The sequence below is a fragment of the Paramisgurnus dabryanus genome, chromosome 6 (assembly GCF_030506205.2).
Source record: "Paramisgurnus dabryanus chromosome 6, PD_genome_1.1, whole genome shotgun sequence".
Lineage (NCBI taxonomy): Eukaryota > Metazoa > Chordata > Actinopteri > Cypriniformes > Cobitidae > Paramisgurnus > Paramisgurnus dabryanus.
In genome coordinates, this window is record NC_133342.1 from 31496721 (window position 1) to 31524223 (window position 27503).

General features: G+C 37.2%; 1 protein-coding gene across 1 annotated transcript in view; it reads right to left on the reverse strand.

The window, feature by feature from the left end:
- Nucleotides 1-27503, reverse strand: part of brinp2 (bone morphogenetic protein/retinoic acid inducible neural-specific 2) — a 118427-nt gene that overhangs the window by 61302 nt on the left and 29622 nt on the right. Inside the window, exons 2-4 of the mRNA XM_065276607.1 lie at nt 14402-14722; nt 3440-3630; nt 363-544 (exon numbers count right to left, since the gene is read on the reverse strand). Of these exons, the coding sequence (XP_065132679.1) occupies nt 363-544; nt 3440-3630; nt 14402-14673 (645 nt within the window). The 5' untranslated portion in view covers nt 14674-14722. The remainder of the gene's footprint in view (nt 1-362; nt 545-3439; nt 3631-14401; nt 14723-27503) is intronic.

Below are 27503 nucleotides of genomic sequence, written 5' to 3' on the forward strand. Positions count from 1 at the left end.
TGATCATCTTCAGATACAAAAAGTCTACTTTTTGGAAGGGTACTACCCCGGTGACAGCTGAGACCATTGTTTTGCCTTTTTATCTGAATTTACAGAAATGTTTTCTTGTTATTTTAACCCAGAGATGATTTTTAAACAATACTGTTGAAGTTCCCATCTATTCTGGGCTCTTATTGTCTACTTTTTCTTCATTATTCGCTCCAAGTCACCCATTTCAATAGGCCTTAAAATAAAAAAATACATTTTTAAAAACGGTGACTTTCCCATCACAAAATCCTACCTACTTTTAGTGCCTAGTTTAAGTAGGCGAATTGGGACACAGCATGGGACATTAAACAGGAGGAAGCTGTGTCGTCTGTTACCTTGATGGCAGATGTGGCGATCTGCAGGTGGTGCAGTCGCCGCAGGGTGCTCTCTCTGTCCGTGAAGTACGACGCCGCTAACTGGTGCAGGATCTCCAGGGAGACCGCTGAGCTGTTGCCACTGGCATCCGACTTTTTACTCAGCTTCTGTTTGTCCAAGAAAATTGTGAGCGACTCCTCTCCTAAAGACAGATGCATGCAGAATCCAAACCATGACACAAATGCAGCATTCATTTGAAATCAAACCAATGGCCAACAAATTGATGGCAAGTTCTGCTCAGATCCATATGTTTATAAAAAATTTGTACATTTACAATACATTTATAGATTTAGCTGACATTTTTATCCAAACCCTTTGAGTTATGGTAAATATTTATTTGATGTCTGCCTAAGAGTAAAATCCTCCATATCTGCAGGTCTGAGATGATTCTTTTATGTCTATCTGTATAACTTGAGTGCTGAATTTTGTTTTAGTTTTATTCGTATGCATGCAGCAATATTGTCCCTCCATTTCCTTTGCTTGGAGCTGTTGATTATTAGCATTCGCTGTAGCTTTACCACTTCATTCGTCTCCCTTGTCACTGGAGTACTGCAGCCTCAGTGAATACATTCACTGATAAGTGACACCATAATTAGTGTCGATATCATAAAGATACACTCTAGCATTTCGCAGTTAAAGAGACACCGTGAATATCTTAAAGCACCTCGGAGACAAGATGCCATACTTATGATTTGGGTGCTGGAAGGAGAAGTAGCAAGTATTGATGAGTAAAGTTGTGCAAAAGAAAGATGTCAGAAAACGGTAGTTGTTATCAATAAAACTGGGATGCCAGTGCAGTATATACTACATTACACCAATACATCGATCGATTTGTTGTATTTAAAACAATACTGAGTAGACATTCAGTAAGTTTTCTCTATTTTCATAGTAATTTATGTAACACTTTAAAAAGTATTGCTTACTTTATCCACAAAAAAAACTATTAAATAAATAGTTCACCCCAAAATGAAAACAAGCTCATTTTTTACAAACCCATAAGCCTTGGTATGTGACTTTCTTCTTTCAGCCAAACACTATTTGAGTTCTTTTCAGCTTTATAATGGCATTGGATAGTTCCCAGAATCTAAATCCAAAAACTAATCCATACAGTTATTAAATGTTTTCTGAGGTAAATCGATGAGTTTTTCTAACGTTGGGTCCAGCCGCCAGTCTGACCTCAACTCTTTTGTTAACATGCGTACGGCTGTACTGTTTTGAGTTTGAAATATAAATGTTTCTTTACAAAACCCATTGCTGCACTTCAAAAGACATTCAATAGCTGTATGGATTAGTTTTTGATGGATGAATGCACTTTTGGAGCTTTAAAATTTGGGTCAAGATAATATTTAATTTAACTGTGTTTTGCTGAACTATTGTGTGCAATTTTGTTATTTTATTCTCAAATCGTTCTGATTTTGCCCATACACTGTACAGTAAAAGCCCTTATTTGAGATTATTATCCAAACATTATGGGGTGGTTTCACAGACAAGGCTTCAGTCTAGTCCAAGACTATAATGCGTGTTTGAGCTGTCTTAACTGAAAACAGCTTGCACATTATCTTAAAGGATAATTCTGGTATTTAACACTTTGAGTCTCATTTCTGGTTTGTTTTTGATGAACTACAGTGATGGACACAGACATTTTGACAATGGGTCGTGTCTTGAGTTTTTGACTCGTTTAGAAGCGTCTCTTGACTGCTTCAGAATGGAAGTCAATGACCATGCACAAACATGTCATTAAAACAACACTTAACGTTCATTTTCAAAACTGTGCTACTCACAGAGTGGTTTGTGGTGTTCGCTGATGATTAAAAACAAATATATCGGCGCAATGTATGATTTCAATCCGTGTTATTTGCTATAGTGGAACAATTTTTTTAGATACCTCACAACCGCGTATATACTTCTGCTCTATATTTGAGTCTGAAGCGTTAGCACACTCCCGACCACTTGATGGCGACAACCACTTTGCCATACAAGTACACTTGGTGTCTAGCATATAGACAGTCACAATCGAGCTCAACTTCAAACCTAAGGCTGGTCACTGAGCCATCAAATATGGAGAACATTTATTTAAACCAAGCGAAAAAACTACAACCACATGTAAACAGACCCTTTTCCGTTTCCACCGGCGGAGTGATATATCAGCGAGCAATGAGTCTTCCAAGAGAAGTCAATGGAATTTTACAAAATGCCAAATAAAACACGACAGAAACTGTATTTCACTACACAACTTGTTTTTAATCATCAACAAACACCACAAACCACTCGGTGAGTAGCACAGTTTTGAAAATGAACGTTAAGTGTTGTTTTAATGACATGTTTGTGCATGGTCATTGACTTCCATTCTGAAGCAGTCAAGAGACGCTTCTAAACGAGTCAAAAAGTCAAGACACGACCCATTGTCAAAATTTCTGTGTCCATCACTGTAGTTCATCCAAAACAAAACAGAAATGAGACTCAAAGTGTTAAATACCGGAATTATCCTTTAACATATAACAGTGCCATGGCTTTATCTCAAGATGCACACCAGTAATGTTTATTGTAAGGTGTGTTTACTTAAATGCACTAATATAACTAAATCCTAGTCCTGTCTTAATCTAAACCCTGTCTGGGAAACCATCTCTAAAGTTACGACTTCGTTTTTAAAATCCTATTCTTGCTGTGAAGGGATCAAAGGTAAATACTATAAAGTTGTAAAAGGTAAATACAGTAATAGCCTTTTCCAACGCTATCTCACAAGAATTCGTACATATTTTCCGAGTTGGCTAATTTGTATTAATTCATATGATCACATTCGTAAATCTTGGTACGATTTGCCTTGACCCCTGTGACGTTGGGGTTAGGTGCAGGTTTAGGGCTTCGGTTTCGTTTTTTTTTTTTTTTAGAGAATATGATTTTGCACAATTAATTTCATATGAATTTATACAAATTAGCAAAGTCGTTAAAGATGTACAATTTTTACTGTAAAATGTGTTATTAAACGTGTTTTTCAGATACACCCACATGTATTGTAGATCGTATAACATTTGCTTACCTCCCAGTGTGGCTGATACCAAGAAATGAGTGCCATATTTCTTGATCAGGTTTTCGTGGATCTGTTGGAGGCTCGGCCTTCTCCCCAGAAGCCTGAGGTTGCGTAAAAATTCAGGCGCCAAAGGCAGTGGAGCTTTGAGGAAGTCTCTCTTCTCTGTGACCAAGCTGTTCACTTTCCAGTGACTAAACTCCCTGTGAAACAAAAAAAGCACAGTTAACTCAACTTGAAGTAATGTATGCAGTAAATTTCGAAAACCGTTTTATTTTGAAATTGGTTTTAAACATTGTTAGTCTTCGGCAGAGTATAGGAAAGCGTGTGTGTTTGTGTTTAAGGTTGAAAAAATGCTGATATCAGCATGAACCAACAGCTAAACATACATTAATATGCATTAAATTTTAGTGCTGCATATTGATGCATCTCATTTTAATGCAGTGCGAATTTGATTCATGTCTACACATGCAGTAGTATACGCAATGCAACTGGTGACTGTGTGTGGAAACTCTACATTTATTTTTTTGGCTGAAACTATTGTGCAAAGCAACTTAAACCCATTTCACACATCATGTTGATCCCAAAAAATGGCCAATTCTGTGTAATGCAAACATCTTGGAATTAATTTTGGGATCAGTCTCAATCTACTGTAGTAACATTGTTGTAACATTTCTAAAAAATGTCCTGTGTGAACAAAATGTAGAAACAATGCCGCAAGGTGTGTGTCGTAATTATCACTGCAGTTAACAAAGTAGTTATTGTTTAGCTCTTTGACACATGGGTTTAAATCTAGATCAACGTTCGTAACGAAAAATGTCTGCAAACTGGAAAGAAGCAGAGGTCAGGAATCTCTTCTTTATCCATGCTGAAGCTGAGATTGTCCGCTAGCTTAATGATCGAATCAGATAATTAATGCAAATGTGTGATTTCTCAAGAGAGAAATCAAAAATTCACCAAATGCACAATTACAAATTATTGTATCTTTATGGGATGTGTGTGAACGCATACCAGAAAATCATTGGCAGTGTGAATAAACCAAATAAAATAACAAATCCCACACACCTTTGCTGTTTATTTTCCATAATCTGTATGTACTGTAATCTGTATGTTTACATTGTGTTGTTAATAGGTTAGTGTGAGTTCAAATGTGATGATGTGATTGGTTACGTGTTTTGTGACGTAGCAAACCATAACGATTTCAAACCGTGTGAATGAGATGTTATGGATAAAATACTCAGCAATGGTGTTGAATAATGAATTTGCACATGATTCGACTTATAGCATATTAAAAAAACACCACATATAAACAACAATAACTTGATTTTCACCACAGTGGGACTTTAAAATACGGTTATCTATTAGCATTTCATACAATTATTAAAAATCCCAGCAGCTGTTTCCCATGGTTATGCACATACTGTAGCACAGACCTTTCTTCTTCTATGAACAAACCACCCAAAGGACTCGTCTATTGGGCTTAATTCGGTTCGTGAAGATCTCTAAGAGTTAATTAAGAAAAGCAGTGACTGTCCGACCATAAGCTAATGATGATAGATGAACTTAATTAAAGGGCTTTAGCACCAGCTGATAACACCTGGGAACTCTGTTGGGGAGTGGGACGCTTACCCAGAATGCTTTTCTTTTAATACTCCCTTAACGGGCACCTGGGTGTCTTAGCATTACACAGACTAGATATTATTTAACTCCTTAACTCCTCTGTTTCTATCATACTTGTCTTCCAGTTATAAGTAAGCGCAGGTGTAGTAACACACACATACATAATCTCGCAACCTGAACTGAGAACTGCTGATCTGCAACGCTTTGCTCACTGGATTGAAACTTGGTCTTCTATGAGCCCGCCAATCAAGCAGAGGATAGCAGGTGTGCTCTGTGAAACTCTATTAAAATAGTCTTTACTTCTCAAAGTTTATAATTACTAAAACAGACACATACCTCTAAAGGACGCACGTAATGAATGCTTTGTCCTCTCCCTAAAGTTAGACTGAATAGCAAATTCATTATTGTTAATGCTTTAGAATTCCACAAGGATGAAGGTTAGCGTAACACAGAGTTTGGTGAATGAAGGTGGGGAAATCTGAAAAGCAATTAGAGTGGCTTTTGTTTTCCCATGTGAACCGGTATTGGCGATGCCTTCTGCTGCTGAGTTTGCGTTCAATAATAGATGCCACGCTCTTAATGTTAAACATTTCCTCCAAGAGAAACTTTATCACTTTTCTAGATATAATATATTCAAGTGTCTGCAGGGTATAGTTTAAAAGGATTGTTTCTTAGCTGGGTAAATTAAATTATGTTCCAAATGATAAAAAGTATTGTGTTTAATTTGCTTAATTTTGGAAATTAAACAATCCTCCAAATAGGATGATGTATTGGGTATATGGCACTAATCTTACATTGAAATCTTAACTTAAATCTTAATTAACTAAAAGCCACAGTGCTTAATGCTGGATTTTGATTTTTTTTTAGTTTGGGTACCCCAAGATCCTCAATAAGTAATTGTAATAGCAAACACATATTATTTAGTGCCAAGTGATGAAAGATCAAGTAAGACTTTACTGACTATACTTACATATATCATGAAAAAAAACATTAAAGATCCAACTGATGGATGATAGATAACAGTGGGGAACATCATTCTGTACTGTAAAACCTAAAAGTTAATTCAACTCAAACCATTTAAGTAAACCGGTTGCATTAGATTTAAAACACATACATTTGAGTACTGTGAACTGTTATGCACTTATATTTAAGTTCACACTACGTAAATATAAGTGCATAATTGCACTCAAGTTCACAGTTTACTTAAATGGTTTTATTAAGTTAACTGTTAGGTTTTACAGTGATTGTTTTGATTGATTTGGCAACTTAAGATGCGTGTGGTGCTTTGTCCGGACCAGCTTAACATCTTTTCCATTGACATTATGTTTGTCCTGCGAGGACCTTCACACTTTACCTCAGTATGAAATCAGATCAGAGAACAAAGTGACAAACTATCAGATCGTATGATGGTCTGAAAATTATTTATTCCCACTGCATCTGGACTTTTGTCTCTAAAATAAAATTGAATCATTTTGTAAACTGAACTACTGTAAGTATGATATATTGCCTGTCTTCCCACCTGCTCACACTGAGGCATTTAGTGAAGTATTTAGAGACATTTTTATCTATTTTGAAGACACTTTTATCCAGAGTGACTTATAGTGCATTTAAGGTGCAGTGCCGTGCAGTACTTCAATTACATTGACAATATCTTTTTCTTCAGTTGTTTAGGTAACAAATATTGGTCATGCAACATAAAAATCTTAATTACTGACTTTAGTGAAGTAAGAAAAAACGAATGTGACTAAATTAGGTTACACTACACGAGTCATTTTAAAGGTTATGTTCGTGTGTGCCTCATAAGTCTTTGATCGCCCCCTGGTGGCTGGCTGCAGTAAAAGTCATAAACCCCGCCCTCTCCATTCAAACAAATGGGGAAAAAAAAGTTTACACTTCCAATAAAAGTTTCCGGAAGATGGTTTTGGTCCTTTCAGGTAGTTGATATCACCCTGATATATTTTAAATTGTTCTTTTTTGTGATATGTTTTATTTTAGCTAGTAATTTGATGCTATAGAAACGGGGCGTGTCGTTATGATGGGCGGAAGTTTAAATTGCACCTCCACGAACGATTTCTTCTGCGCATGCCTTGGCTCCAATTTGACGTTTTTACTTATGGCGGCGACCATGGTCGGATGTTTTTGGATTCAATTCATTATAATGAATGGAGGCGAGGTCGCGTCGTCCATCTTATTTTACAGTCTATGGTTATGTTCAGATAGGCTTAAGATGTTAACTGCTTGCTTTTACAGTATTTTACATAAAGAAAGAAAACATGCAAAAAAAAAAGAAAATATATGACAGTTAACCAGAACTGCATGTGATTTGTTGCAACTACCCAGCCAACATCAATAAATCCATTAGGTCTGAAAATCAGACAAGTAAAGCATGAAATGTCATGCCAAGCAGAAAAGAAACCTTTATAATAGTGTAGTAGCTTACATTAGACATTCCTGTGGTTCATCTGCTACAGAGCATGCCTCACTGTCAGAAATAAAGGTACAAAGCTGTCACTGGAACGATAACCTTTCAGAGGTCTTTTTGGTACAGATATGTATCTTTGAGGCACCAATATGTATTTTCGAAATACCAGTATGCACCTTTGAGGTACTAATATACGCTGTTTAAGTAAAAACGTATACCTTTTAAAAGGGTATCATCCCAGTGACAACTTTTGTACATTTATTTTGGAGAGTGTAGCAAGGCCAAGGTCATAGGTTCAAATCACAGGGAGTGGAGGTACAATATTCATAAAATATAGCTTGAATGCATGGTATTTTTTCTTAAACCCCTTAATCCCATCTGTATTAAAGTATGTACACTCTAAAAAAATGCTGGGTTATTTTCAACCTAGTGCTTGGTCAAAAGGGACAAACTTAACCTGTGGTGTTTTAATTGAACGAATGCTGGGTTGTTTCAACCCAAATTTCTGGATTGTTTTATTCCACTGTTGGCTCAAATATGAACATTATCTGAAAATATTTTTTTTATCATGAAAATCTGACTTTTTCCAAGTTTAAGTGCTAAAATTGGGTCCCCAGTGCTTCTATCAACCTAGAAAATGTGAAAAAGATCAACCCAGTAACTTAGTTTTGGTAAACCATTCTCTGCAAGCATGTGAAAAATAGGTAATTTAAATTTGCCTCCCCTTGTGATGTCAAAAGGGGATAATACCGCCCCTTTACCTGCACTATCCAACCACAGCACTGCCATTTAATGCGGAGATCAACTCATTTGCATTTAAATAGACACACACATTAACGGCACATTTTTGCTCAAAACCACAAAGTGGCAATTTTAACATTTAACATATTATAATAAATTATCTATATGGTGTTTTGAGCTTCACATGTGTACTCTGGGGACACTAAAGATTTATTTCACATCTTAAAAAAGTCTTGTGAAATGTCCCCTTTAATGTGTAGATCAAAGAAGTAAAGCTAAAGCTGTGAGAGGCTTCACGCCAGTATGTCCAAAACCTGTCCTGAGTATTTTTGTTTTCTGAAAATCAACATGAAAGGAACAGATGCCACATTTTCAACAGATGGCTGCTGAGTCAATCAATCAATCAATCTAAACAGTTTGTTCACCTATTCAGCCAAAAGCCTAAAATGTCACAATCTGTCTAAACTACCCATTCTGTCATTCATCTCGCTTTTATTCTTCTTTTTTTTATGCAAAACTTCAAATGTCTGTTTAGTGATCTAAAATATTGGCACACGCTGCCTTTTGAGGGCATCATCTAGAAAATAAGCTTAGGAACCTCTCCCGTCAGGCACGGCATTGTATCAGAAAAGCAGCTTTAACTATAGATTTTTAAAGAAGGATTAGTCCCCAAAGTTAAGCAAATAAGAAATGACAAAATCATGCTTTCAGCAAAACCAAAAACTACACAATGGAAAAAGAAAAAGTGGATCAGCAAAAACTCTTCGGTGGCGAACATCAATGCGGAGAGTGATATTTGACTCTGATCTATGGAATCTCAGACAATGTTTGTCAAATGCTTTTAAAGTATCCTTTGACGAGTGACTGAAGTGGTAAATTGCATCAAGTCAACAGAACACAAAGGCGCTGCTTTCAAGATGCTGTACCACATATTTTTCCATTATAATCTCTAAGGTCTCCAGCGATTTGGTTTATTATTTCTAAATTGTAGGCCAGCATCACATATAACACAGTCGTAATTCATCATAACACTCACGTTTAAGCGAGACTTGAGAGTTTGCTAGTTTCCAAACACAAATTACATTACAATCTCATTTGTTTGCAGATGTCTTCATGTTTTTTTTTTTTTCTTTTTACACACTGCCTTTGTAAGTCAGCTGTTACCAGGTTACTATATTCCCATGAAGCGGCTCCCCACCGGTCGCCGTTGCCGTCACCTGAGCGCACCGATGCAGTGATGGTCTACGAATAATAGCACAATTGGGAGGTAAGACATAATACTGAGGTTCCACAAGGGAATGAAGTGCGTCATTATTCTGTCCTGCTCTACAAAGGTACATTTGTTTGCATTTGTAGTAGTACAGTTCAATTATTTGAACATATTGTTGTCTAATGAATAAGAAACACTTGAGATGAAATGTCAAACAGAATCATGTGCATCTGCTTGGCAGCAAAGTTAGTGGGAGCTTAGTCTAATACTGTTGTTATTACTTCATTTTTATTGAAGGTTACCCCCCCCCCCAAAAAAAGAGAGTCACAGATAAGATCTCTTTACCTTGACTTCAAATAGATTAAATGTAGGGCAAATGGAAACGTTTCCTCAAGTCTCACGTGTCTTAGATGTTTCTTCTAAGAACAAGACCCAGAAATCTGACAAGTCTCCATTACAGTTTCAGAACAGATTTTAACAATATCACAAACTGAGCTCAGATTGGTCAATATTAATGAAGAATTTAACACACCAACAAACATTTCTTATCAAATTTATCCAGGGTTTCTCACAGCACATTTCAGTTCAGGCGGCCCGCCTAAGCTTGGAAACCATACCGCCTTAACTAGGTCGTCCAAAACAATTCGCTGCACAAAAGGCCATCAAATGCATCTCGGAGAATAGCGCGTACGAAATGAGAAAGACGTGGTCCGGAGTGCCGTCACTGTCTGGAGGATAACTAGCCAGTTGATAAAACATCTCGGACAATAGCGCGGACGCCCACCACACGGCCGAAATAAGATAAAGACGTGGTCCGTCATGTCTGGAGGATAGCCAGTTGATAAAACGCGTGTCCGTGAGAACTGTAAGTGGACTTTTTTGGGGGAGTTATTTAAGCCTGTTATTGTATTAGCCTATAGTTCTTTATTGCAAATTGAAAGTAAGTTAGCTGGTGATTTTGTTGTTTGAGCAACCTGCTAGCTAGGTTTCACGTGCCTGTTGATTAGATATAATTGTTGAGCGCTCTTGCTCACTTTATTTATGTGCATTATTTACATGCTACAGTAGTAACACTCTTTTCTGTCATAGTTTCTTCAAAATTAAGTTTTACATGAGTGTTTTAAATAAAAATATAAAAATTTTCATCATAACGCATACGCCCGCCCCTTTATTTGTCACGCCCTCTGCCCCACCCACTCGCGCAACCTTACCACCTTAACTAACAAATTTTCTGCAGGGAAACCCTGTTATCCAAATCCTGATTATTTTACGTATAAATGCACTTTAATTATAATGTATAAATAACAGCTCCGTATTCTTAATGGGGTGGTTTCCTGGACACGGCTTATCCTAGTCCCAAACTAAAATGCTTGAGCTCCCTTAATTTAAAAACTCTTTGCCCGCCAGCATTTTTTTTAAAAGTTGCCAGCCCCCTGCGGCATTTTTATGATTTTCACAAAAGTTTAATGCCTTTCAGAAAATGTCCTTCTTTAAATATATAAACATACAATATATCAAATGAAAGAATAGACCTTTAATCCTATCTTTATTTGTTCTCTTTTTGTAACCTCTGGAATATGGGTAGATATCTTCAAAAAATACCAAATTTTGAGCAAAAAGCTGAGATAATTGCATTTATGTAAAGGACTTTTTTTAAGAGATCAGATTCAGAGCGATGATCAAAACATACTGTAACATCCATTTCGCCGCGCCACCAGAGGGAGCCCTCACAGGAGTACTGACATGGCGCCGCCTCTTGCTTCTCTGCTTGTTTTCTGTTTTTCCCTACTAATGCTGCGTTCCAGGCAGGTTTTTAAACTCGTGAGTTACGACTTCAAAACCACGACTCACGACCCTATGCGTTCCAGGCAGCCAGTAACCCGTGTTTTTACAACCTTCTACCGGTGAAAGTGCACTGGAACGGCAGTCAAACCCGTGACTTCCCACCCGTGAACTCGTACTAGATCGATGTACTCCCAGTTCAGAGTCGTGAGTCGTGGTTTTGAAGTCGTGAGTTACGAGTTACAGGTTGCCTGGAACGCAGCATAAGCCTTTGGATTACCCCTTTGTATTGTTTGCCTGGTTTAGGACTGCCTATTTGTGTTTGATCTGCCTGCCTGTATATTGATTACTCTTCTGCCTAACGTCTTGGATTTGTTTGCCAAATTGGTTTGTTTTAATAAACACCGCAAATGGATCCCAGTGTTTTTGAGCCATCCTTACAGAATTACTGTTTTTGGATCAGTGAATGTTTCAGTGTTTTATAAGTTGGGTAAGAGCGCCACCTGGTTAATATGAGAAAAAAAAATGCTGTACAAACTCATTGGCAGGTAAGCGTTTCTCTTAATTGACGAGATAACCCGTCAACGGCAGAGGAAGAGTTATATGTCCAAATATAACTAAAGCCTAGTCCTGGCTTAACCTAATCCCTGTCCGGGAAACTGACCCAATGTATTTGAACAATTTACTGTACTTTAACAAGTCCCATTTGTTTAAATTTCTCTGCAACTTCAGGAGAAACATCTAAGACTAAGTCCAGTTTATAGTCGTGTGTAAGGTCTACATCGTAGCTACGGCATAGGTTATACGTAGCCTCTGCGTAGCATTACGTGCACCTCGACAAATTTTTAACTGTGTGTCAGTTCTACACAGACTGCAAGTGCTGTGATTGGTCCAATAGAACTCCTCCCATCAGGTAAAAAATGCTTCATAGGTATTTCCCTTTGCGATGGAATGATTTAACTCAAACTGCAGCATTAGTCGCTGTTTATTTACTTCTATCACTGCTGGTCATCTCAAAACATACACAACAAGTTGCTGTTTCTTCTTCGCTTGTGGGTTACACTTGCCAAACTGCTTTTTCATTGACGGCCGTGCTGTTACTGTGGTAACACGCGTGGATACTGCCATGTGTGTTTGCACGCGGACGCAAATGTATAAATGAAAAAAAAAACGGCGCGTAACCTTTGCCGTCGCGGCTACGCCGTAGGACCTACGCACAACTATAACGAGCCCTTAAGTTGATACTTAAAAAAACACAATTGAGAACTCCATCATATCTCCTGAGCTATAAAACTTTCCTCTGGGAAAGTTTATAATGTAAATGTCTAAATGTCAACTACTCCGTATGTTGTTAAAGCCTCAGAACAAAGCAAAGCAATGCAGGCCAACATCTCTTTTTATTCACGGCACAAATCCCCATCAGAGCTGACAGTATGACTAAAGACCACAGAATTCATTCTGCTGGGGATCCTTTGGTACAGTGTAACCCCTAGAGGGGAGCTGTGCCCAGGGAAGCAGTAAAAGGTAAAGTGCTTAGCGAACGCCTGCTGGTGTTCGCTCACATCACCATTCTCACCAGTTTCTCTCCCAAAAAGCCCTTAGGAAAAATATATGTTATCATATCAAAGGGCCCATGCAATGACAGGCTGAAGTCCCATCTTTCCCGTGTGAGGTCAGTGATCCACTTTACACGATTCACCTGAACTATGAGGCACATGCCCACAGAAACACATACTGTATGCACGCTGACTCTTGGCCTGCAAGAAAACCTTTCAAACTGTGCTGGCATAGGCCCATATCCCTCACACTGAGTCCATCACTGTTCTTTCTCTGTCCAGCTGCCGTATCCCTGCTGAGTTCTGAATTCGGCTAGCGGGGACAGTTGGACAGAGTCGGCTACGTGCTGGGAGAGGGGAAAGGAAGCCGGCAACAAAGGCCAAATTCCCCTGACGGATTCGAGGTCAGTCAGCACAATGCACCAAACACACATTCCTGTTGAGCATGCATATTTGACAATTTTTATTTAAAACATACCTTACTGAATAAATGATGAATGTATTGCATATATACTGTAATTGGAAATGCGCAACTTATGAATTGCTGACGGTTTCTGTAGCTACAGGTAGATGAAATGTTTGAAATATATCTTGTTTATGTGAGATCTCTGGGGTCTGTATTTCAGGAAAGAAATGCAAAGTCTCGATTTTCTCACCGTTTAATCTTGTCTAGGAGAAAAACCTGGGATATCAAAGAGATCTTATTTGTGATGTTCCTATAGGTTCGTGGTTGAGCATTGGTTATGGGTTTGATCACATGGATGGTAAAAATTGTATAGCTTGTAATGCACTGTATTGCCAAATGCATAATTGTAAATAACTTAACCAAGTCATTTTAAACCCCAAGACTTTCATTTCTTCTGTGTAACACGAAAGGTAATTTATGGATATAATTAAAGCAGATATGGATATATATTAGGACATCTAAAAAGTTTTAACAAATATACAAAAAAAAAAAAAAAAACTACAATGGTTTGCATTTTGGGCAAAACAATGGCACTGATATATTTTAAGATATGTCAGTGCAAGATGTTTTTAAATTAAGGCAGATCAAACATGCATTTTAGTCTGGGACTAGGATAAACCTGTCCAGAGATTCACCCCTTACTGTTTAAAGGGTATGATTCAGAAGACTTTTTAAGATGTCAAATAAGTCTTTTGTTTCCCAAGTGTACATATGTGAAGTTTTAGCTCAAAATACCATATAGATCATTTATTATAGCATGTTAAAATTGACAATTTGTAGGTGTGAGCAAAGTGTGCCATTTTGGGGTGTGTCCTTTAAAATGCAAATGAGATGATCTCTGCACTAAATGGCAGTGCTGTGGTTGAATAGTGCAGATTCAGAGGCGGTTTTATCCCCTTCTGACATCACAAGGGGAGCCAAATTTCAATGACCTAGTTTTTCACATGCTTGCAGAGAATGGTTACCCAAACTAACTTACTGGCTTGATCTTTTTCACATTTTCTAGGTTGATAGAAGCAAAGGGGACCCAATTATAGCACTTAAACATGCAAAAAGTCAAATTTTCATGATATGTCCCCTTTAATAAGTATATGACTAAAGAAGTAATATATATATATATTTTTTTAAACTAGCTGAGCAAGGGACATCCAGTATTGTTCACTACTGTAGCACTTACCTGTAGATTTTATAGCGTGTGGAGAAGCCTTGTTGGAAACGCTCTTTAAACTCAGTGTATTCTGGACAGCGATGGAATGGCCCTTTATCAGACAGAAGCCAGTCCAACTGGCCGCTGGTCCGGCCTGATATAGAAGAGAAAGGTGATGTTTTCTGGTCCAGACGCTCAGCCAGAGCCAGGAACCAGCTCAGTGGGCCCAGAGGTGCCCAATGCCACAGGAGCATCAAGAGGAACCATCTAACAACCGCTGCTCTCTGCCAACACAATGCCATCCTGACCCTGGGCACCTGGCGTCAGCATTCTTGTGCCAATCCTTTTGACCTAGACAGAGAGAAAGAAAAGGTAATGCTTTGATGATGAGCATACGGTACATAACAATGTCCATGTGTATTTATGTCTGGATCCTTCTGCTGTCCAATTATATAAACAAAGAAGTGAGATGACAATATGGGATACACTGACCTATTGTGAAAATATAACTTTTATATCTTTAACTGAGTAAGATCATGTCAAAGATTGAAATCAATGACTGAAATCAAACTTTAATGCTTTAACTTTAATTCCATTATGAGATGTTAGTGCATGCATATCCTGGAGTTTTTAGCCCCCCGTCTCATAACTTCTATATAACCCCCTCTTCCCTGCTGTTGACCAGATGAGCATTTGGTTTGTGAGTCATGGTAAATACTCAATTATTTACAACAGTACTGGAAAAACACACAAGCTAGTAAAAAACATTTGACGTATGTTAAAAAAACCAAGGGCCTCCGGGGATCTCATAATAATGAATGAGCATAGATTACGTTCAGCACTGGTGGACACATGGCTTTGGTAGAAGGTGTGCCTTCATGCACCGCTGCATATAATATCAAACCATTAATTCCATATCCTGACATTCCTTCATAATCCTACTAAAATCTACAATGCAAATTCATTTTTAGAGCAATTACATGCATGTTTGGATTCATAATGATACACCGACTTTCCATGTCTTTCTAGCTTTCTAGAGTTTTAAAGAAAGGCAGAAGAGAAAAGCTTAGAGGTGATATTATGAAATGTAAAACAAGCCATGTGAATAAATCTTCCAGCATGTAATAAGTGTCATTTAGCCAGTTTATATCACCCCAACACAATTCATTAAACTAGGAATGGCCATCAGGTCACCCACAGATGATTTCCATCTATTTTCTCTTATTGCTTCCTATAATATCCTATTTTCCCACTCAGTTTCAGCTCTAATATAAGTGTAATCATTCTCATTTCTCCAGCAAAATGCATTTCTATTACTTTTTACGTTTTTCCTCTCTCTCTCTCTCTCTCTACGCTTTGTTTAATCCTCCCGTGGCCTGATCTTGATATATCTAATTCTCTTCTATTGCATTTTCTCTGTTATCTTTCATCATTTTCGTCCTTTGTTCTTCCTTACGATTTATCCCATTGTTTTCTTTCTGCACAAGTTTTATGGTACAGAAATAAAATCAGGTCCAGCGTTATTTTATCTGTAATTGGAAACACTGAACAACGGACCTCTACTTCCTCATTCTCCTTATATTATGTATTCTATGGGGAGGACTGTTACACAAAGCTATATTTCTAAGTCAAAAGTCAAATTAAACAACTGCTCAAACAGTCATACTGGTTTAAAATCAAATAAAGTTGCTTGTCACAAAGTAAAATAGACCCTCGCTTCACTGTAATGTAAATACAGTACATATGCTCAAGTAAAAAATTATCAGCAGTAAAATATACTGCACCTAGAAACACAAAAGATGAATGAATGGAGTAAATACGAGCTGTATATGATTAACAATATTTGATCACAGTACACATTCATCATCACCTACATCTTTACCCTGGTATGGTTTTATTGCTTTCTAAAGGAGATTAATCTCAGGCTATTTGTCAAAGTCAGAGCAGCAAAATTATCCTAAAATATGGTTAGGTCCATGTCATTTAGAGAATTGCCAAGTATACTGTTTTCACTTTATTAAACTATGTAAACAATGTTTATATTAGTATCTTAAACAATTTATTAATATTCAGACTTTGTCTTTTGTTAGGAGCCATTTTGTGCGAATGATTCTTTAATATTTCAATTCCACAGATTTTGTTCAATATGCTATGCTATCCCCTGGTTTCACAGACAAGGCTTAAGGATAGTCCTAGACTAAAACGGTTTAAACTGTCTGAACTGAAAATAACCTCCAATGACAGATCTTATTAAAATATTCCACTGCCACTGATTTGTCTGAACCGTCCAAAAATGGTCCATATTAGGACCTTTTTAAAAGGTTACTGCCCCAGTGTCAGCTGGGGTATATATTTTGACAATTTTTTTCTAACAATGTAGGTCCATAAGGTACAGTACTCTACAGAAATACAAAACAGAATACAATATTGTGTAAAGGTACAAAACGGAAACTTAGGGTACAACCCAAGTGGCAGAAAAGGTACAGTTTCAAACCTTTCTTCCTGACTTTCTGATTACACACCAGTGTTTATAAAAGATGCTTAAACATCTTAATTTAACTAAGCCCTAGTCCTGCCTTTAGCTAAGCCTTGTCTGTGAAGTTTCGTGATATAGTCACGTAAATTTTTGATTTTTTTTTATGATTTGGATTTGGTTATGGAGATAAAAATTAGGATTGGGTGTTTTTGGTAGTTTTTCATAATGATACGTTGTATTATAGCTGTGATTTTTTTTGTTATTTCTCTATGAAATCTGTGAGCGGTTGGACCCGGAAGCGGTGAATGACACGACTTAACAACCCGATTATGCCTTTCCTGCCATAGTGCCTTTCTTGTTGGCCTTGTATCATGAGGCAGATTTACATCACTTGTTTATAGCTGATTTGTTCAGTTTGGGTTTTTGATCTCTTACCCACAATAAAATCTGCTCCAGAGCAGCTTAGCTGTGTAGCTTACAGTAAGTTACCATGACAATGTACACCAATTTTAAACAATGCACCTTCCTGAGCCCGAAAAATCTGAGTTTGCCAAACTGAATCCAAACTTACCTGGGACGCAATTTAAACGTTTTTCGTGATCGTATAACGAATTTCTGTTTTCGTGTGATTATCACGTATTGCTTACTCAAATGCTTTTTCCTATTTTTAAACCATTGTCGCTTCGGTTTAGGGTTAGATTTGGTGTTGCATTAGAATGTCACATTGTTTATTGGTTTATACAATTTTTTCTGATTTATTTTTTTTATATGTCACCTGGCTTTAGGGTTAGAGTTGGGTTTGGGTAAGGATGTCATTGTATGTAAATCTAACCCTAAACCGAAGTGACGATGATAAGAAAATGGGACAAAATGGTTGAGTAACCAATACGTGATAATCACACGAAAACAGGAATTTGTTATACGATCATGGGGGGAAAAAAAACGGAAATTTGTGATAATATCACGAAAAAAGAATAAAACATTTACGCGAGTATATAACGAAATTTCGTGAGACTGGGTTGGCATTGTTTACAGTTTAGTTTTTGCATTTTGTTGCTTTTTTCAAATATTTTTCAAAATAAAGAAACTTCTTCTGGATGTTTTTCTAAAGGTTTTTGGCTAAATCCAAAAGCTGGATTAATTCAAGACTAAATTCCTAAACTCCTGCATTCCAAGTCAATTTGCTGGAAGTGATTTATTACAGTAATTTAGCACAACAGCCCGGCTATCCTCAGGAAGGTGCATTGGTTTAAATTGTTCTACATTGTCATTGTAACTTAAGCTACACAGCTAACCTGCTCTGGAGCAGGTTTTATTGTGGGTAAGAGATCAGAAACCCAAACTGAACAAATCAGCTATAAACAAGTAATGTAAATCTACTTCATGATACAGTGCCAACAAGAAAGGCACTATGGCATGAAAAACACAATCCGGTTATTTAGTCTGACGTCATGTGCCGCTTACGCTTCCAACTGCTCACATATGTCATAGAGAAATAACAAAAAAGTCATGGCTATAACACACTCGTATCATAATGAAAAATTACCAAAAACAATAACAAAATCCAAGATGACCAGACATGGATTTATGGACGTGGATTTTTTATGAAGTTTTTATATATTGCTGTCTTTGATTCTGGGAGCTCAAGACTGCAGTTTACACGTGAGTTTATAAATTTTTGCTTAAATGTGTTCTATAGATGTGTTTAAATGTGGTGGCTTGGAGCTGGATACGGTATTCCTTACATCGTGACTTAACAAGCAGATAACGTGAGCCCGGGTATTGAGGTGTACACTGTAAGTTTATACAATTTTGCCTAAATGTGTGATATGAATAAATAGTGCTCATAATCGGCTATTTAAATAACATCCTCTATTGAAATGAGTGGAGGTTTGGACCCGGAAACAGTATTCCTTACGTCATCACTTAACAACCGGATTATACATAGGCTACAGTCCCTATAACATGCACACAAATGAAGAAAACATGAGTGCATTTTTCATTTAAATCAGCTGGCGGGAAAAAGTATGTATAATTTGAATTATTTGGAATCTTATGTTTGAGTTGTCATTATTCCTTGTCCCTGTATTATATTTATACAAATCCTTATTTTTTTTAATATTGAACGTTTTGTATTCCTCAGATTAAACATGTTGTTATGAGTATTTAGTTGGGTTTACCCTCATTGTGATTCAAATGTAGGCTACTGTAAAATTTTCGGTAACACTTTATTTTATGACCCGCAAAGTACCACGTAATTAAACCGAATTTACAGCGTACCTATTTGTAACAACAGGGTAGGTAACCTGTAGGTATAAGGGAATAATATTTTAAGTTTGGGGTAATAAGGGGGTAAGAATATGAAGAATTATAAATTATTTATACTCTAAGTATTTTATAACAACAGGGTACCTATTGTAATATTACGTGGTATGTATGACTTAGTCAAGTCTATGGGGAAATTATGTTTTATTTATTTTTTATTGTGAATTTTTCATATTGACTACTGAATGTTGTATACAGTCAATGTCTACGAGCCACATCGGCAAATAAATATAACAGCATATCACTTTTATTTTAGTAGCCTATATTACTTGCTTTTAATAACAAAAGTCCAGCTGATTTAATGTGGTTATCTTTTTTTTAAGGTAAGTACAATAAAAATAGCAACTTATTCCCTATTTACCAGGAAACTCCTACATTTGCGGACATATTTGAAGTGGTGCTTTGCAATTTATTTACTGTAAACACAAGTATTTTAGCCAAATATAATTTATGCAATGGCAAACCAGAATGAAACAACAGCAGATATCAGCTCCCGCTAAAGCAAAAGACGACTACATGCGTACTGCGCAGGTGTAGAACGCGCGGCCGTCCGCAGGAGGTTTGCTGGAACGCGATCCTGAGGTGAAATTTCTTTAAAAGGTTTTAAAAACGTTCTACACTGTGGAGTACAGCTGCGAGTGATGTGAGCAGGATCCGCATGCTGGATAAGGTGACTGGTTTTGTTAATACATGACTCACGCATTTCAAACAATGTTTTTCAAGAAAGTTGCTAGCTAACGGTAGCAGGTTAGCTAGCACATAAGTAAGCCTAAAGTTATTAACGTAACTGGCCCAGAAAACTCTGTTTCTGTCAAGGCACAGTGAAGAAACATTTACTGAAGGCTTTCATTTATGTTTTTTATATGTAATGCAGAACAGCATTTGTGAGACGACATCAACTCATCATCCGAGTGGACAAGAACACCAACAGAGGAAGCCAAGCCGCAAAAACAATGAAAAATTGTCATGACTTTTTATTTTAAATAAAAGTTATGTGATAATAAAAATTAAGTGTTGGCTTAATTATAGTGTTTTAAAGATGTTTTGAAATAAGTTGTTTTAAAATAAAAATAACAATATTCTGTATGTTTATGGTATTTACCCTATAACATTTATAACAAGAGGTGAACAAAGCACCACTTTAGTTTACAGCCCGCAAATATGTGAGTTACCTGGTACATACACAGAACAATCGGGGAATAAGCCCCACTTTAATTTACAGCCCGCAAATATAAGAGTTACTTGGTACATACACAGAACAAACGGGGAATAAGCCCCACTTTAATTTACAGCCCGCAAATATAAGAGTTACTTGGTACATACACAGAACAAACGGGGAATAAGCCCCACTTTAATTTACAGCCCGTAAATATAAGAGTTACCTGGTACATACACAGAACAATCGGGGAATAAGCCCCACTTTAATTTACAGCCCGCAAATATAAGAGTTACTTGGTACATACACAGAACAAACGGGGAATAAGCCCCACTTTAATTTACAGCCCGCAAATATAAGAGTTACTTGGTACATACACAGAACAAACGGGGAATAAGCCCCACTTTAATTTACAGCCCGCAAATATAAGAGTTACCTGGTACATACACAGAACAAACGGGGAATAAGCCCCACTTTAAAGAGTTACCTGGTAACTCCTGTATACATATACAGATCAAAGAGGTACAAGTTGCTATTATTTTTATTGTGTGTTATATTTTATTTGTCGACGTGGCTTTTAGACATCAACTGTAGGCTATACAAAACACTTCATCAGGTAAGTAGCAAATATGAAAAAAAAAAACATAGACGTAAGTCATACATACCACGTAATATTACAATAGGTACCCTGTAGTTATGAAATACTTAGAGAATAATTTTCTATATATTCTTACCCCCTTATTACCCCAAACTTAAAATATTGTTCCCTTATAACTACAAATACGTACTGTAGAGGTACTCTGTTGTTACAAATAGGTACGCTGTAAATTCGGTTTAATTACGCGGTACTTTGCGGGTCGTAAAATAAAGTGTTACCAAATTTTCAACTCAGGGTTTGTTCGACTTGCTTTGTGCAGGTACTGTAGATGCTTTCCTTTGAAATCTGTCTACCCTGTTACACCCCTGACCTCCCCTTTCTGTGGCAGCCCCGCTAAGCACCAGATAAAAGGCTGTTATGCTAATTCCATCACATACAGAACTATCATTGCCTCAGTTCAATCCCACCAACCTTTAGCCAAACACAATGAAAGCACCAATTAAATGCTGTTTGGCATATTTTACAGTTACAGCAGATGAGAGTGGGCCTTAACTTTAAAGCACCTTGGATGATTCTCATCTGAAATTTGCCTTTCAAATAAACCCAGTGTCTGAGCAACGACACACCAGACAGCTATACCCATACGCAGCTTTATTGCACTCAAGGCTTTGCCTAATTATAAAATGTATAATATATTAAAATGCCAGATAGACAATGGGAGAAACAATGAACTTACAGTAGCCTTGACATTTTTATGCAGCTCTTACATAATTTAGGTGACTTTTTTACCAATCAGAAAAAAGCCTCACCACAAGGTCTCACAATTTAGCAGTTCGGAGTACACTGCCGAGCACATACAGGTGCAGCAATGAGCCCTGAAGTTTACCAAAATGCTTCAGCAACAGATGCTCAGAATGGAGAGGCATTAGATCTAATTGGTCAAATAATGACTAGATTGTGGTTTGAGAGACTGGCTGGAGGGTTTGCTGACGCAGCTTTCTATAAATTTAAGCGACAATAAAGCTACAAGAGGAGAGACTTATTCAAGGAAGTTATAGTTTTGAAGCTCACTTTGAGCTAATTGTGATAAAACAAATGGCATTTGCTTGATGCTGTATCGATGGGGAAGTAATTATGTCTCTTTGGCATGTGAAGAATATAGGAGATTTGCTTTTCAAATATCTGTAAAGTTTTTCACATGAACCCACACAACAAAACTCCAGGGATTTTAGGATGGCTGTTTTTGAATAGCATAATGATAATTGCTTTAATTTTAGCACTGCATATTGCAGTGTTCTTAACAATGTTTATAAAAGAGGCTATGACTCACGCTGTGCACCTGCTAGCTTTTGGTAACCTGCTACGGTCGTTCATCACACTTCATTATTTTGAAAGAATAACACACCTGCAGATTTTGTTTTCACTTTTTTATACGAATAACTTCTGTATTTTTTATGTCAGTTTATACTGTTGCCTTGTTATGTATGAAAAATATTAAACATCACTGTGGGGTAAGAAAATGTTACATTTAATACAGTATGCCTTTATATTCAACGATATCTCACGAGAATTCGTACATATTTTTACGAGTTGGCTAATTTGTATGAATTCATACGACCACATTCATAAGTTTTTGTACGATTTGGGAAGGGGTTTGGGGTTTGGTTTCATTGTTGATTTTCACGAGAATGGTACAATTTTGCACGATTAACTTCGTATGAATTCATAGGTATTAGCCAACTCGTAAAATATGTACGAATTCTTGTTAGATCAGGCTGTTATATTCCATTTTCCAAAATGACAATCATTGAATTATTTTATTAATATTATTTTACCGTTGTTTAGTTACTGCAGTGTTTATCAACCAGGGGCCTCAATGATGACTTAAAATGATTAAAATAAACAAAATTTTGTTGATTAATTCAACAAAAGAAGCATAAATATAAGCTAAACCTAGTAAAAATGAGAATGTAGAATGTAAAAATGTAGAAAACAATCACAAAAAATAGCTGGGTTGACTGAAAAGGTCACAATTGAAATTCCATTAATATGCATGAAAATGCGAAAATATCAAATTATGTTTTTAAAAAGCCATGAAATCTTTTTAAATGGGTCTTTTACTTTTTGCATAACATTGGAAAATGTGTTATTGTTAAGGCATGGTAGCTATTGCATCATACAAGGAATAATTGACAACGGGCTGTTGAATTATTCGAAAAATAATGCACACCCAGTGTGGTAATGCACCGTGTTAATGCATTGTCGGTGTGCATTATTTTCAAGTAATTCAAAGAACCGGAGTCAATTCTCCGCTTATACCACCGTTACCACAGACATTGCTCTGGTGGTTATTTAAAAAAACATTTGACCGGTCAGGTGTGCGTTTATCGAAAAACAGTGCATACCCGTGGAACATTTCTCAACCAGTCAGAATAAAGAATTCAACAGCCCTGTGGTATAACTAATAAAAATGAATGAGCAACACATATTTGGCGTGAGCCATACAGTAGGTAGACCTGTAGCTATACGTTGGTTTCCGTTGTTTTCTCATCAATTATTCAAAATGAAGCAAGCAATGCTGTGCAGCACAGCTGTGGACTTTTACCGGGCCTGGGTGTGCAGTGGAAGCAGATGTAGTGCTATTACCATAAGGCCTGCTGTCCTTTTGAACTCAGGTACTCAGCATTCTCTAAACTCAGCAATCCCCACCAGCTGGCAGACTCTTAACATTATGTGTTCCTACAGCCCCCAAAACAGGGAAATACAAACGCAAGCAAAACTATCAGTTCCTTTCAATTTTATTTTGATGCATCATTATGTTTCTGTAATGGGGTGTTCCCGACCAATGTGCTGGCAATGCAAAGGTCATGGCTTTGATCCCCAGGAGCACGCAATGAAAAAAACATATAGCTTGAACGCAATGCAAGGTAAGTCGTTTAGCATAAAGGCATATGCCAAATGCATAAATGTTCATGTATTATATAAGCGAAAATTAGTAGTTATATAGTAGTAAATGTCTATCATGCTTAACCCTTGTGCATTGTTCAAATTTACTACCATTTCTTGTTGTTCATGAATGAGAACATCCACTAAATGAAATGACTGTAAAAATGTATCAGATAATAACATATGTATATATGTATGTATATCTATATATGTGTATATGTATATATATATGTGTGTGTGTGTGTGTGTGTGTGTGTGTGTGTGTGTGTGTGTGTGTGTGTGTGTGTGTGTGTGTGTGCGTGCGTGCGTGCGTGCGTGCGTGCGTGCGTGCGTGTGTTTGTGTGTAGTATAAAAGAGTTTCTCTTTATAACGTTTTCTATTTATTGACGATATGACTCAATGATATTTATTGCCATTTATCTGGATATCGCCATAATTGTGCAATTGTAGACAAATAAAAAATGTGATTGAAGACTGTGGTGTTTATTTTCATAAATCAGTACGCAGCAACAGTGGCGCAGTGATACTTATGTAATGTGGTCTGAACCGTGGGTTTACCGGGGTATTTTATCATGGCTTAGAACGCGTTTCAACCAATCAGAATGAAGAACCAGAACTGCCTGTTTTATCATTTATATTTTATAAGCTCTGTTTTTGCACAGGCTTCCTAAAGGATTAATGGTGCCACATGGTGATCAACACTAAAAATGACAAATTTTACCTCTTTGCAAAAGGAAAAACCACCAACAATCAAAAATGCATGATAATAAGGCATCATGGCTCTGAAATCCAAAAATGTGGTTATAATGGAAGTCAATGGGGCAAAAACATAGCCTAGAAATCTAGACGCACCCTAGCGGCCGCAAAATATATTTGCTGCCAGGGTTTAGTCTAGGCACTCACAATACACTTAACAGCTCCAAAAACCAAAATTTTGTCAGGCCAATCACATCGTGTGTAGCGTCTGTGGGGCGGGCTTAACATGATGACGACAGAGCTGCAACGGTTCCTACTTGAAAACAAAGAATGGCTGCTGCTGCTGCTGGCAAACAGCTTTCTTGAAGCTGCTTTGGCCGCGACTCTGGAGGACTTAGACTTATGTTTTTCTTTGAGAGAAGAGCAAATAACCCTACTGAAGTCCTTTTTAAGCAAGAAAGATGTGTTTGGAGTTTTGCCGACTGGTTACGGTAACTACGTCACCTTCTTCGTTGCTCTGGTTGGTCATAGCGCTATCCTATTGCGTGCAGAGGCATTTTGAGGGACAACCTTATATCCCGCCCCTTGCATTGAGCCGTTTGTGTGAAGAGTTGCCAGACCTTATATCTTGATGTAGGTCTGGATAACCAGGCTAGCAAAACCAGCCACGAACAATAAATGAGGGAGAAACAATACGAACTGATGCTGCACAAAAACTAAAAATCCATAAAGCCAATGATTTTACTAATCTTTTACATGCCCAAGACTGTGAAAAAGGTTTTTAAAAAATCCAGTCCACAATCACTTTTTATATAAAAAATCTGTAATTTTGTGTGTTTTTCCCCAAACCAGTGACACCACTTATGAACTTGGTAATTAAAGAGTTAAAATCATGGATTTTTTTTTGTTAACATTTGGTAGTTTTGAGGTACTGATACATTTTTTACAGCCATTTAATTTAGTGAGTGTTTTCATTCACGAACAACCCGAAAGGGTAGTAAATTTGCCAACGGTGTATTTGTCATACATTCCATTTGCTGAAACACAGAGACAGTTGTGGCCAAATTAAGACTACTAAAAATCTACTAAAAATCCTTTAGTAGATGAAAGCATCCCGAACAACACATAAGGGTTAATAGTTGAGTATTTAATCAAATAGTTGTCTACTGTACTCTGATAACAATAATCACCCCAACTTCAACCACAAATAACAGACTATCTAACTCCAACCGTATCTCCTAAACATTCTGGAGAAATAACCATTCGCTTAAGCCCTAGGGTGTATATTTTCCAACCTTTGAACCAACCTTTAATATTGAATGTTTCTATCCTGCAATTCTTGCATCACTTCCATTGTATCTGTCTTGTTTACTACATAAGACCTGACTGAGTGTCACCGACTTAAAGCAGTAAAGAGGAGCATGAGATGAACTTTCAGTAAGGTCACCAATCAGGCGCCACAAACCTCCATGGGTGAATCTTTATGTGCAGTTTCATCCTGAGAAAATAATTAAACCGTGTTTGATTCTACAAGAAGATGCCCCGGGTGACTGTTCTGTAAGATGGGGGATAAATAAAAGAAAAGGCATAAATCCTAAAATTGCATTTAATTACAACTCGCAAGGATAGCAAGTTAATTAGTCAAACAATAATGCGGGCGTGAACGAGCATTAATGTGCAAGCAATTTTAGCAACACATCATTGCTGAGGGGGTTTAACTGTGTTTGTGGGTAATTGTGTGACACTGAGGTTGTGCTGGTCGTGTCTGATGGGGTGCAGCAGATGTTGAACCATTACAGAAAATTAATAAATTGTACGATCAGCAATACTGTATATAAACCACGTGCTCTCCAAACACACAGAAAAAAAACATTAAGGCACAATAACATACGGGTAATTAAGATTCATCGATGCTTTCTTCAAAGTATCTGATTGATATTAAACTGAACTGAGACTCCACAGCTTAACTGTTTTATACTTAGCAAGCGAAAAGATCTCCACACTCAAGGATTGACAATCTTTCAAAGCCCGACTGCCAAGCTGTTGTATCTCCATAAACACATTTCAACCTTCCACCGGGTGTAATCACTTACATATCACACTTTAAAAACACCATTGAAGCACACACACATCCCCACACTTAAGATAATTATCCAGGCTGTTTATTAGATTAACACTGCTCCATAAAAACGCATCTGCATATTGCTCGGCTTCTATTAGCTCCATGCTTCATCCCTAAATACGTGCTGGCACACTTCAGGCCCTTACTGAGTTTTCAGGAGTTTGTTGCCAGACCCTGTGTAAACTCATTTAGTAATTGAGAGGAAAGCAAGGTCCCCGTGCAAACAGACCTCCCACACACCTATAAAGCACCCGCACTGGTAATGAGAAAATGAGTTTAGAAACATTGAACACACCGAGGACAAGTCATCCTTTGGTACACATGGGACGCATCAGTGCATCGTTGCCATGGTCACCTCGTATGGGCAACCAATTATTGCAGGTGGTGCATGCACACAAACCGTAGTAATATACACCACAAGTCTTTAAGTGTTTGAGGCGTGAGCACATTGAACAATGTGTGCTTTAAACCTTTCATTTTCGCCTTTTATCTTTTCCCTGAAGATATAAACTGAACGAATTGCTAATTTAATAGGAGGAGTGTTTTAGTGTAAGCAGGCATGCGATTTTTGGATTACAACAGGAATTTAAATATATCTTTTTGTTTCTTGTACACAAAACTAGGCCATGCCAAATGCAATAGGGAAATTTAGTTAATTATACAGTGGGGTATTTACAGATCACATTTAAAATGGTGTTTAAAGGCTGATTTAAGACCTGGAATTTTTAATGGGCAGTTTTCCAGACATGGTTTAGATTAAGCAAAGTTTTTACAAACATACCTTATGCAAAACTGTACTGGTGTGCATCTTAA